Source organism: Phocoena sinus, chromosome 1 (assembly GCF_008692025.1).
Source record: "Phocoena sinus isolate mPhoSin1 chromosome 1, mPhoSin1.pri, whole genome shotgun sequence".
Taxonomy (NCBI): Eukaryota; Metazoa; Chordata; class Mammalia; order Artiodactyla; family Phocoenidae; genus Phocoena; species Phocoena sinus.
In genome coordinates, this window is record NC_045763.1 from 150660031 (window position 1) to 150672219 (window position 12189).

The window sequence follows — 12189 nt, forward strand, 5'->3', positions numbered from 1 at the left end:
AGAGCCAAGAGGAAATTTTATTCATAGGAGTATTTCTATTACCCAGTCTGCTCAGACAATGTCAGGGCAACATTTTTGTCTTCAACTCAGCTTTCCTTATTTCCAGAGAACATTTTACTTTCTCCATCGTTAAGCCACTTTTCTTTAATCTTTGTGTAAAGTTCTCTATGGATTTGCAAAGTTCCTTACTCTCCTGAAAGGCAAGCTGAAGAAAGAACATTTTTTGAAGTTAACAGTTTAAGAACTGAGACTCAGCTCTACACTCGGAAGGTAATGAGTAGTGTTTAGGTGCCCAAATGGGGGCTCAGAACAAGGCTAGCTTCAGTACGGATCTGGGTCTTCAACATGATGAATCATTTAAATTTGCAGGTTGGTTGGGGGCTGCCTAGGGCCCTTTTCAGGATGCTGCCAAGTGTCCCTCTCTTCTCCCTGGGGTATAGAGATATGCATAAAATCTTGCAACTTGGTGTGTCTTGGGGGAAGTTATCACTGCCTGCCCCTGGGGTACTTTATTATTTTCTGAAAATAAAATTTAGTGGCTTAAATCTACTTGTCACCTCAGTAATAAATATAGACTAAGAGAGGAGTCTCAATGAAAATGGATCTGTTCAGCATTTTTGTGATTTTTTTTTTGGAAGTCTAGAAAAATTTTAGAGACTTTTTGCAGCAATACTTCCAAGTCTAAGACATAAGTTTATGTACCTTGCTCTTTATATATTTTATTTATTTATTTATTTTTGCGGTACGCGGGCCTCTCACTGTTGTGGCCTCTCCCGTTGTGGAGCACAAGCTCCGGACGTGCAGGCTCAGCAGCCATGGCTCACGGGCCCAGCCGCTCCGCGGCATGTGGGATCTTCCCAGACCGGGGCATGAACCCGTGTCCCCTGCATCGGCAGGCGGACTCTCAACCACTGCACCACCAGGGAAGCCCTACCTTGCTCTTTAAAGCACATGAGACAACAACCCCTACCAAAAGGGCCTCATGAGGTATTAACAATGGTGGAGAATGGGAATTCATATACAAAAACATGAGTTACTAGTTTATAGGCCCCACTCTACAATCAGGCCAAGACCAATCCATTCAAAGACATTCCAAATTGAACAGCTATTTACTGAGCATATGCCAACAGCGACACCAGGCCCTGGAGGCACAGCTGTGAATAAGACAGAAAAGAGTCCACTCTTACCGCTGCCTTCTCCAACTCCAACTCAGCTGGTTTGGGAGCTTCTCGGATCAACTCACAGACCGGAAGGGTACTGCTCCACTCCCCATCAATGCACTGTCGCTGCTGTGTGCCCACCAGGTAGTACCTGGACGCAAGTAAGAATGGCAACAACGTTTACACTTCCACTTCTTGAACTGGGCAACTAAAGCTGGTTTTATGTAACAGTATTTCACACTGTAATAGAATCTACTTTTCTGCCCCAGAACCCTAATGCATGCTTAAGTTATCTCAATATCACAAAGCAGTCATAAAGTAAAACCATTCTCCTGGGGGTGGAGAGGACCCAAGTGATGAGTCAGACTGTAAGACATGGAGGAGTGAAAAATTCTAAATATGTGTTTTTACACACACAGTTTTTGGGTGGGAAGGGTGAGGAAGGAACCTCTTCATTGTTCAGTACTTTAAAAAGGCATCTGTCAGGCTTCCTTGGTGGCGCAGTGGTTGAGAGTCCACCTGCCGATGCAGGGGACACAGGTTCGTGCCCTGGTCCAGGAAGATCCCACATGCCACGGAGCGGCTGGGCCCGTGGGCCATGGCCGCTGAGCCTGCGCTTCCAGAGCCTGTGCTCCGCAACGGGAGAGGCCACAACAGTGAGAGGCCCCCGTACCGCCAAAAAAAAAAAAAATAGCATCTGTCATCTATGCTCTAAAAAGGAGTAGAAAGCTAGAGACAGCCTTCAAATAAATCTTGGGGAACTGCTTAAAAGGAGCCTCAGCTCTTAATCAGAAAAATATGAGAGTTGATGGCAAAGTGCATTGGAGGTAAATAATGAGATTGAAATGCCAGTGAGGTCACATGACTCTGAGTTAATAAGATTGAGGCCAGGAAAAGAAAAGGTTAGGAGATCTGTAAGCAGGTGACCAGACAGTCTAAGTTAAGGTTAGACTTTAATTACTATGTCCTAAGAATCTCTACTCTAAATAATTCTATTTCTGTACTTCCATATATTCTGTGGTGGGTTTTTTTTTTGAGGTTTTTGTTCTGAGACTGTTTAGAAAAACATACTTTTTTTGGGGGGGTGGCTTCATTGGGTCTTTTGCTGTGCGTGGGCTTTCTCTGGTGGTGGCGAGCGGGGGCTACTCTTCGTTGTGGTGTGCGGGCTTCTCATTGCAGTGGCTTCTCTCGTTGCAGAGCACAGGCTCTAGACGCGCGGGCTTTGGTAGTTGTGGCACATGGGCTCAGTAGTTGTGGCACACAAATTCTAGAGCGCAGGCTCAGTAGTTGTAGTGCACAAGCTTAGTTGCTCCACGGCACGTGGGATCTTCCTGGGCCAGGGCTCGAACCCGTGTCCCCTTTATTGGCAGGTGGATTCTTAACCACTGCACCACCAGGGAAGCCCCAGAAAAACATACATTTTAAATATTTTATCTTGTCTTAGCTAAGAGAAAAAGGAGTGATACTTCTATTAGGATAAATAGGAGGATCAGTCTGTCTTCTAGGGCTTGTGGAGAGCTGGCAATGGGCTAAAGCAGCTCTCAAAATCAGAATGTGTAGGACTTCCCTGGTGTCACAGTAGTTAAGAATCCACCTGCCAATGCAGGGGACACGGGTTCGAGCCCTGGCCCGAGAAGATCCCACATGCTGCGGAGCAACGAAGCCCATGAGCCACAACTACCGTGCTTGCACTCTAGAGCCTGCGAGCCACAACTACTGAGCCCACGTGCCACAACTACTGAAGCCCGCAGGCCTAGAGCCTGGGCTCAGCAACAAGAGAAGCCACCGCAATGAGAAGCCCACGCACTGCAATAAAGAGTAACCCCCGCTCTCTGCAACTAGAGAAAGCCCACGCACAGCAACAAAGACGCAACGCAGCCAAAAATAAATTAATTAATTTTTTTAAATGTTTAAAAATCAATTCAAAAAAATATATATCGGAATGTGCTAGGTAATCAGGGGACTAGGCTGAGATAGACTGGGTCTTTTCCAAAACAAGGCTACTAGTCAATGGGCAAGTTCTCATATTTAAAAGGCTGCAATACACTTACCTCGCTTCACAGTAATAAGTAATGGTAGATCCCGAGTTGAAATCTATTCCTTCAAAATAGCCATGAGTTGGATTCTCAGGAGGGCCACAGTCTCCTGAGAGACAGGAGTATAAGAATGGCAGCTGTGAAGTCCTGTAATGCTCAATTAACAACGCCAGGCCCCTAAGTGCAACTGTGTAGTCCAGCACCTGCCACCTTCACAAGCCCATGTGGGATCTGGGACATGTTCTCCATTCATTTCCTTCTGGTCAAATCATATTTATCCATGAGAAAGACTCCCTCCCCTGGCTCATTCTATGAGTCATTAGTGATGTGAGAGTACCTTGTGATTGGCAGGAACTTGAGGAAAGGAAGGTTAAGTTGTAGAGATGCTAATTGTCAGTGTACAAGAAGGGAAAAATTAGGCTATAGGTAGAGATGGAAGAAGTAACTCCTGAAACAGTAAATAGTGTGAGCTCAAATGGAGGTTGACTACCCCTGTGTGACAGTTGTTCCATATGAGAGATTCAGCAAAAAACGGAGAACAGAGCTGTGAGGAAAGAGGATGAGTCTGTAAAATTATGGAAAGAGAGTCGGACAAGGTACTAGATGTTGTGAGTTTTGGTTTTGGCTCTTCCACTGACCACATGGCATGAAAGAAGCCATTTTACCTTTCTCAGCTTCCTTCTTTTTAAATTAATTAATTAATCAATTAATTTTTTTTTTTGGCTGCATTGGGTCTTCGCTGCTGCACGCAGGCTTTTTCTAGTTGCGGCGAGCGGGGGCTACTCTTCACTGCGGTGCGCAGGCTTCTCACTGCAGTGGCTTCTGTTGTGGTGGAGCACGGGCTCTAGGCCCGCGGACTTCAGTTGTTGTAGCACATGGGCTCAATAGTTGTGGCTCTCGGGCTTTAGAGCGCAGGCTCCGTTGTTGTGGCGCACGGGCTTAGTTGCTCCGCGGCATGTGGGATCTTCCTGGACCAGGGCTCGAAACCGTGTCCCCTGCACTGGTGGGTGGATTCTTAACCATTGCACCACCAGCGAAGTCCTCAGCTTCCTTCTTAATCTGTAAGATGAGCAGGCTAAATAATATTATCCCTAAGGTCCCTTTCAGCTCTGAGGTTATATGAGTCTAAACTTGTTGATCAAGATTAACAGCTGGGCTTCTCTGGTGGCTCAGTGGTTGAGAGTCCACCTGCCGATGAAGGTGACATGGGTTCATGCCCCGGTCCGGGAAGATCCCACATGCCGCGGAGCAGCTGGGCCCGTGAGCCATGGCCGCTGAGCCTGCGCGTCCGGAGCCTGTGCTCCGCAACGGGAGAGGCCACAGCAGTGACAGGCCTGCGTACCGCAAAAAAAAAAAAAAAAAAAAAAGATTAACAGCTAAATTAAGAATAATTATGTATTTACTGAAACACAAAGTCTTCAAAACAAATAGATAACTAAAACAGCAAAGCATAAAAGAGCATGTATAATACAATACTATTTTTGTAAAACACAGGCACATACCAACATATATGAACAGAAAGAAAAAGTCTGAAAATTATATACCAAAGTACTCTGTTATCTCTTGGTGGTAGGTTTGTAGGTAATTAAATGTTTTCTTCTTTTATTTTCTGTATTTTTCCACAACAGATGTATTACTTGAGCAGTTAATAAATAACTTTTAAAAGATCAAAACCTGAGTTCAAAAGTTGTGTAGAAGAAAGGAAAAAGAATTTCAATGAGTTGATTAAGGAACTCCAGTGTCCCAAATGGACACCTCACCAAAGATATACAGATGGCATATGAAAAGATGCTCTACATCATATGTCATCAGCAAAATGCAAATTAAAACAACAGTGAGATACTATTACACATCTATTAGAATGGTCAGTCTCTGGAACACTGACAACACCAAATGCTGGGAAGGTTTTGGAACAACAGTATTGATACATTGCTGGTGGGAATTCAAAATGGTAGAGCCCCTTTGGAAGACAGTTTGGTGGTTTCTCACAAAACTAAATATACTCTGACCACATGATCTAACTCCCAAAGAAGGTGAAAACTTACATCATAGAAAAAAAACCTTCACATGGATATTTTTAGCAGTTTTATTCATAATTGTCAAAACCTGGAAGCAACCAAGATGTCCTTCAGAAAGTGAATGGATAAGTAAACTGTGTACATCCAGAAATGAAACATTATTCAGCACTAAAAAGAAATGAGCTATCAAGCCATGAAAAGACATGGAGAAACCGTAAATGCATGTTACTATGTGAAAGTAGACAAACTGAAAAGGCCACACAATGTATGATTCTAATTGTATGACATTCTGGAAAAGGCAAAACTATGGAAACAATAAAAGATCAATGGTTGAGAGGGGTGGGGGAAGTAAAGTGATAAATAACAGAGCACAGAGGATTTTTAGGGTGTGAGAATACTCTGTATGAGATTATAACGAGGTACGTATGTCATTATACATTGGTCCAAATCCATTGAATGTACACCACCAAGAGTGAACTCTTAGGTAAACTGTGGACTTTGAGTGATAATGATGTGTCAGTGTAAGCCTATCAATTGTAACAAATGTACCACTCTTGTGAGTGACGTTGATAATGGGGGGGGCAGGGGGGAGGCTGTGCCTACGTGGGAACAGGGGCAATAGGGGGAATCTCTGTATCTTTCTCTCAATTTTATTAGAAACCTAAAACTGCTCTAAAAAAATAAAGTATTGAAATAAATAAATTTGCAATGTTGGATGTGTACCATTCCAAATGAGATTTTAAAATTAATATTTTGTTTCCTATTTTTTAATTTAAAATTCTGGTTAGGAGTGCATTGTAATACCAAGTCTGCCCATCCAGGATCTTTTCTTTTAGTCATGTCTTATTTTATGTCCTTTGGTAAATTTTCCTATAGGTGTCATGAATGGAATTATTTTTACATTTCAATATCCATCTGATAACTATTACTAGAAAGTGAAAACTGTTGATTTTTCAATATTTATTTTGTATCCAAGAATGAAGTTTTTAGTAGAATTTCTTGGATTTTTCAGGTGTATTTTGCAAATAATGATATCCTATGACTCACCAATCATTCTAGGACTCTATCTTATAGAAATAGTAGCATAAAGATGTATGTGTATAGACATATATATATACAATAACATTCATTTCATCATTGTTTGTAATAGCAAAAATATGGAAGTATAATAAATGTTCATCAATATGAGAGATATGGAATAAATCATGGCATATCCACATGTAGTTAAAAAGCAGGAGGTAGAGCTATACATACCAATCTGAAAAAGATTTCCATGTATATTGTTATATGAAAAAAGAAGGTATTTAAAAAATATGTATAGCAAAGTCCCATCTTTGTAGGTATATATGTGTGTTGGTATGTGTGTGTGTGCATTTATTTAAAATATCTGTGTAGGGACTTCCCTGCTGGTCCAGTGGCTAAGACTCCACGCTCCCAGTGCAGGGGCCCCAGGTTCAATCCCTGGTCAGGGAACTAGATCCCACATGCCACAACTAAGAGTTAGCATGCCACAATGAAGATCCCGCATGCTGCAACTAAGACCCAGCTCAGCCAAATAAATAAATAAATATTTTAAAAAAATAAATAAATAAAATAAAATAAAATAAAATATCTGTGTAAACATAAGAAAAAGTCATTAAACACATCCAACTAATTACCTCTGAGAGCTATGAACTATAGTGATAAAAGGAGGTATTTTCAACTCTTATTCTATATAATTTTGCAATGATGAGTTATGGTCTTTTTTCCCCCTGTTCTTGTTTATCTTTCAAAAAAAAAAGTTATCACATAATCTTGAAATTTAAAAAAAATATAGTCTGATGTCCCAAACTACCCTGTGTTAGATCTAGTAGTACAGGAATCCTACTTGGGCCGGGGGTGGGGGGCGGGTGTTGTTTATTGTTTGGGTGCTGATCATTTCATTAGAATGCATTGCTTGTGTTGAGCTTGGCTCTTTCTTGGCTGCCTGCTAGATCCTAAACCCTTCCCAGATACATAAAAGAGGACAGTGTTGTGGGCATGTGGTGAATGGCTAGACTTTTACTGCCGATCAGTATCTTTGGGATTTACACTTTTTTTCTCTTATACTTACTGCTCTTGCAGACAGGAAAGGGAGGCACCCAGGTGTGGTTCTCTAGGCACCGGCTCCAATTGCTGCCCTTGAGGACGTAATGCTCATTGCACTTAAACGTGACAGTGTCATTCACGTTCACAGGCTCCAAGGAACTAAACTCACCATTCACCAGCAAAGGGTCAGGACAGTGGCCCACTGAAGAAGAAAACAGGCAGAGATCTGAAAGGGCTATGCGGAAACCTAGCGCAGCAAAGGCTAGACCTCCTCAGGCTTCATCAAGAAAATTGAAAATGAGAAAGTAAAACTGCACCTTTTAATATGGACTGGTACATGGTACGAAACCATATCAATGCAGAATGAGAAAAGACTGGGTTGCCCTTAACTGTGGTAGAAAATGTCCTTATCGTGCACAAGAGTGACAACTGACATTTGAACTTACTAAAATTAAGCATGTAACCGGAAATTACCAATAGCATGTTCATCATTCTCTTATGTTAAGCATTGCTCAAAATTCTTGAGCCCATGTTTGAGCCAAATGTTTCCTTCCCTTTCATCCTGTCAAATACACACATTAGTCATCATTTTTTACTTTGTTTTCTTTTGTTCTGCCCAGGTAGAAAAACAGGAGAATACAAAGGGATGTGAATTTGGTTGTATGAATAAAGGATAAATATACAGGTGTGCTTTAAGGTATAAAGGAGAACTTTACACTCTAGGTTTAAAGGAGAACTAATCCAGCTATTCCTAAAAACAGTATTAATAAAGAGAATGTGGACTAATTATTCTCCATCTCTACAGACACCACAAATGAGTTTTATGTACCTGAACAAATCACTTAGATTTCAGTTATCACATTTGTAAATTGAGAACATAAATTTTCCCATTTCAAAAATTATATGATGGGGCTTCCCTGGTGGTGCAGTGGTTAGGAATCCACCTGTCAATGCAGGGGACACGGGTTCGAGCCCTGGTCCAGGAAGATTCCACGTGCTGTGGAGCAACTTAGCCCATGCGCCACAAGTACTGAGCCTGTGCTCCAGAGCCACGAGCCACAATTACTGAGCCCACATGCCACAACTACTGAGTCCACATGCCACAACTACTGAAGCCCGTGCGCCTAGAGCCTGTGCTCCACAATAGAAGCCTGCACACTACAACGAAGAGCAGCCCCCACTCACCACAACTAGAGAAAGCCCGCGTGCAGCAACGAAGACCCAACGCAGCCAAAAATAAAGTAAAAAAAATAAATTTATAAAAAAAAAAAATTAGGGGGCTTCCCTGGTGGCGCAGTGGTTGAGAGTCCTCCTGACAATGCAGGGGACACGGGTTCATGCCCCAGTCTGGGACGATCCCACATGCTGCAGAGCGGCTGGGCCTGTGAGCCATGGCCGCTGAGCCTTCGCGTCCGGAGCCTGTGCTCCGCAACACGAGAGGCCACAACAGTGAGAGGCCTGCGTACCGCAAAAAAAAAAAAAAAAAATTGTATGATGGATGAAATGAAATAAGATATATTTACTTCAAAATAATAATAATGCAAAGCAGAATTGTAGATTTAAAAAGTCATGTTGATCATACATATGAATTCATTTTACACTTCTGTCTTTTGTATATATTTAAAATTTTTCATAACTTAAAAATTTTAAAGCAATATGATATTAAACAAATTACAGCCCCCCCCAAAAAGTAGTTTTAATATGTAGAAGAAATCCTTTCCTTCTTGTAGGGATGATTGCGTCTACTAATTCAACTAAATTAATACTAAGAGCTGATTATGTACCTACTAAGAGAAGTTCCACAACTAGAGTGCTTTAAAAATGTATTACTAGAAGTTGAGAATTTTTTTTCTTATAAAGTCTTACCATGGCCTACTGGAGGTACGATATGAAAGAATACAGAGGGATGACAAGGTGAACAAAGTAGCAGAAAGATCAAACTTACAGCGGCACTCTGGAGCAGAGGCATTCCATCCCTTAGATGCATTACAAAAAAGGGTTTTCTCTCCTACCAGGTGGTAGCCATTCTTACATAAGTAAGTCCCCAGAATTTGTCCTTCCCCCTCCTTTGCAACAAATATGCTATTGTCCACTGGGGGATGTTCTGGACAGATCTCTGTTGGAGGGGAAAAAAAAAAAAAAAACAGATTCGTTTGACGTATCACATGCCCTGAGGAAGCACTTACTAGATTCCCCATCCAAGTGTATTTTGGCTCGATTATTAATTCTGATTCCTTGTACTCTTCCATGTCCATGTACATCCACATCCCTTCCCGCCCAAGGACTCCCAAAGTTTTGTTTTCAAAAGAATAACAGGAGTTTTACTCAAGTTCAGCCATAAGTTATCCACTCCTAAAAAAAACAATCCCCTTTCCAAATAGTGGTCCTGAAGTTTATCATAAATAAGACCTCTCAAGATTTTGAAATTGGTACACATTTTGTTCCCAGAACAGAAAGGGAAAGTAGCAGACAATGACCCACTTCATAGAGCAAAATCGTTAAATATTTACTATGTCCCTATTGAGTTCAGAGCATTAGGCCAAGTAATTTGAGATTTTTCAATGAAGGAAATATATTTTATAAACTTCAGTTTCATTAAAACCCCAGATAGAATGCCTCATAATCCACAAACTGATATCACATGCCTTACAAACTGAGGTTTAGAAAAGCATACGTACCATATGAGGCAGAAATCAGCCACATATCCACAAGACAGCACATAAACCAGAAAAACATCTTGCGATCAAAATTATTTGACCCGGGTTGGAAATAAGCCAGCCTAGGATCCTGGTTTAGATCAAAATAGGTCTTCTCACAACACTTGAGATCAGACCAACCACCTCCTTCCTAGAGAAGGGGTTGTCTTGATTCCTCTTCCCTGGAAGGAAAAAAAATTCTACAACAGGAAATAAGAGTAGCTGTAAGGAAGTTGGTACAAGGAGGGATTTTGCAAAAACCCAAAGGGGTGATAAAAAAGAGTTGCCAGTTTTAAAACTCAGTTTCAGAAATAGCCCAAGTGTTGCTTATGCAAATCCAGTTGACCAGTCCCTTTGAACTGCAGGCTGATCCTTCCTCAACAGATTTGGGCCAAATGGTCTTGCCATGACCTTCACATCTGTCGATATTTGCCAGTGTTTACAGTCCACCTTCTGCAACTCTCTCCAGCATTGTGGGTAGAGGCGGGGAGGTGTGCATTCCTTGTGCTTTCCCAAGTAAAACCCAACTCTGGGTGCTACCTCCTCCCCCTTTCTTAAATACCAGGTATCCTAAGACTGTAAGCAGCATTGAAGTCTAAAAGCTCAAGGAAGTCAACTAGCCTTACCTGTCTCCAACCTTCCAGACCATGTGGCTTCCCAGAAAGCAGCTGGTCCTGGTGGATTCCAACCTTGAGAAGGACTCCAAAGTCCTGCAGCAACACAATGTCCTCATTTGCCAGCTCCGCACCAGGCTTCCCATTCCGTGGTCTTCTGTGCAGGATTTGACCTGAGTCCAGAGTCAACCAAATGAGCTAAGAGAGAGATGAGGGGAATGCTTTGGTCTAGGGAATGAAGAATGTAAAATTGCTTTTGGGTTCCCATAGCTTCTTACTCATGATGATTACAGCCACTAGCTAGTTGTCTGTGCTCCAATTACAAAACTGGGGTAAAATTCCTACAAAATCTTAAGTTTAAATAAAATAACAAATATAAAGCATAATAATAAATATAAAGGCATAAAAACACAGTAAGGTCTCTAATGTTATTCTCATCCCCACCCATTATCATTACTTTGTTTTTTTGTTTTTTTTACGGTACGCGGGCCTCTCACTATTGTGGCCTCTTCCGTTGCGGAGTACAGGCTCCGGACGCGCAGGCTCAGCGGCCATGGCTCACGGGCCCAGCCGCTCCGCGGCATGTGGGATCTTCCTGGACCGGGGCACGAACCCACGTCGCCTGCATCGGCAGGTGGACTCTCAACCACTGCACCACCAGGGAAGCCCCATTATCATTACTTTGTAATGATTTGTTCATGTCTTTCTCCCACACTAGACTATGTTAAAAAACAAAATTCAAGATCTAATTGGCTTTATTCAACAATTCATTAATCGGGCAGCATCCCACCTAGTAAATACAAGGGCACTCTGAGGAGTTGTACAAAATGGAGGGTTTTTATAGAAGGAGAGTGGGGCAAGGAAGTTACTAGCAAAAGAAAAGGAAGAATTCTTTCAGGATAGGTCACCTTCTTTGGGGGAAAAAATGAGAGTCTAATCATGCAGATTACCTCATTAGTGCTGACCAGAAAATTCCAGACTGGCCCAATTAAGAGTATATTCCTGGGGGCTTGTGCTCCGCAACAAGAGAAGCCACCACAATGAGAAGCCCGCACACTGCAGCGAAGAGTAGCCCCCGCTCGCTGCAACTAGAGGAAGTCCGCATGCAGCAACGAAGACCCAACACCTCCAAAAAACAAATAAATAAATAAATCTCTTAAAAAAAAAATGTCTCCAGTGATCTCTGTTTGTCTAGTTCCAAGTTTTGAGCAATTTTTAACATATCACATGTTCTATTTCTTGAGGAATACATGTTCCTCAGTATCTAGTGCACATAATGTTTGTACAATAAATAATAAAAAATGAAAGAAAATTTTGTTTATTGCTACATAAACGAGTATAAAATAGAGCATTATTACAGGAAATAATTGCAAATAAGTCTTCGTCTCAACGGCTTATTTTAGATTCAGAATGATTAGGACTTTAGAAAGGTACAATATTGCTTATAATACTGTCTTCCTAACATTTCTTCGTGAAATGTAAAAATATTTACACTAAGTGGGATATAGAGAGACTATAAATATCCTCACAAAGTTCAGGTCAGGTTTTATGGTCAAATAAATTAAAAGAAAACTTTGTTTTCAAAGCGTATTGAATTT

The 12189-nt window shown here is 41.6% G+C and overlaps 1 protein-coding gene across 5 annotated transcripts; it reads right to left on the reverse strand.

The window, feature by feature from the left end:
* On the reverse strand, positions 1 to 11640 carry C4BPB (complement component 4 binding protein beta). 5 transcript variants are annotated; one of them, XM_032640762.1, is made up of 8 exons: positions 11542 to 11640; positions 10604 to 10789; positions 9960 to 10159; positions 9227 to 9397; positions 7307 to 7483; positions 3212 to 3305; positions 1188 to 1311; positions 1 to 205 (listed from the first exon to the last, which is right to left on the reverse strand). In XM_032640762.1, exons 3-8 carry the CDS (start codon positions 10015 to 10017, stop codon positions 62 to 64), a joined length of 768 nt encoding a protein of 255 aa, XP_032496653.1. In that variant the 5' UTR covers positions 10018 to 10159; positions 10604 to 10789; positions 11542 to 11640; the 3' UTR covers positions 1 to 61. The 5 variants fall into 5 exon arrangements, with proteins under 5 accessions (XP_032496653.1, XP_032496679.1, XP_032496644.1 ...); XM_032640788.1 differs by having other exon boundaries at positions 9960 to 10068; positions 11542 to 11634; XM_032640753.1 differs by lacking the exon at positions 11542 to 11640 and having other exon boundaries at positions 10604 to 11013.
* Between the last annotated feature and the right edge of the window lie 549 nt (positions 11641 to 12189).

Coding starts and splice junctions, on each gene's coding strand:
- C4BPB (XM_032640762.1), bottom strand. CDS start 10,017: ATGTTTTTCTGGTTTATGTGCTGTCTTGTGGATATGTGGCTGATTTCT. Junction 7,484..9,226: donor CTCTGCTCCAGAGTGCCGCT/GTAAGTTTGATC, acceptor TTTCTTCTTCAG/TGGGCCACTGTCCTGACCCT. Junction 1,312..3,211: donor ACTTATTACTGTGAAGCGAG/GTAAGTGTATTG, acceptor ACTTGCGTCCAG/GTACTACCTGGTGGGCACAC.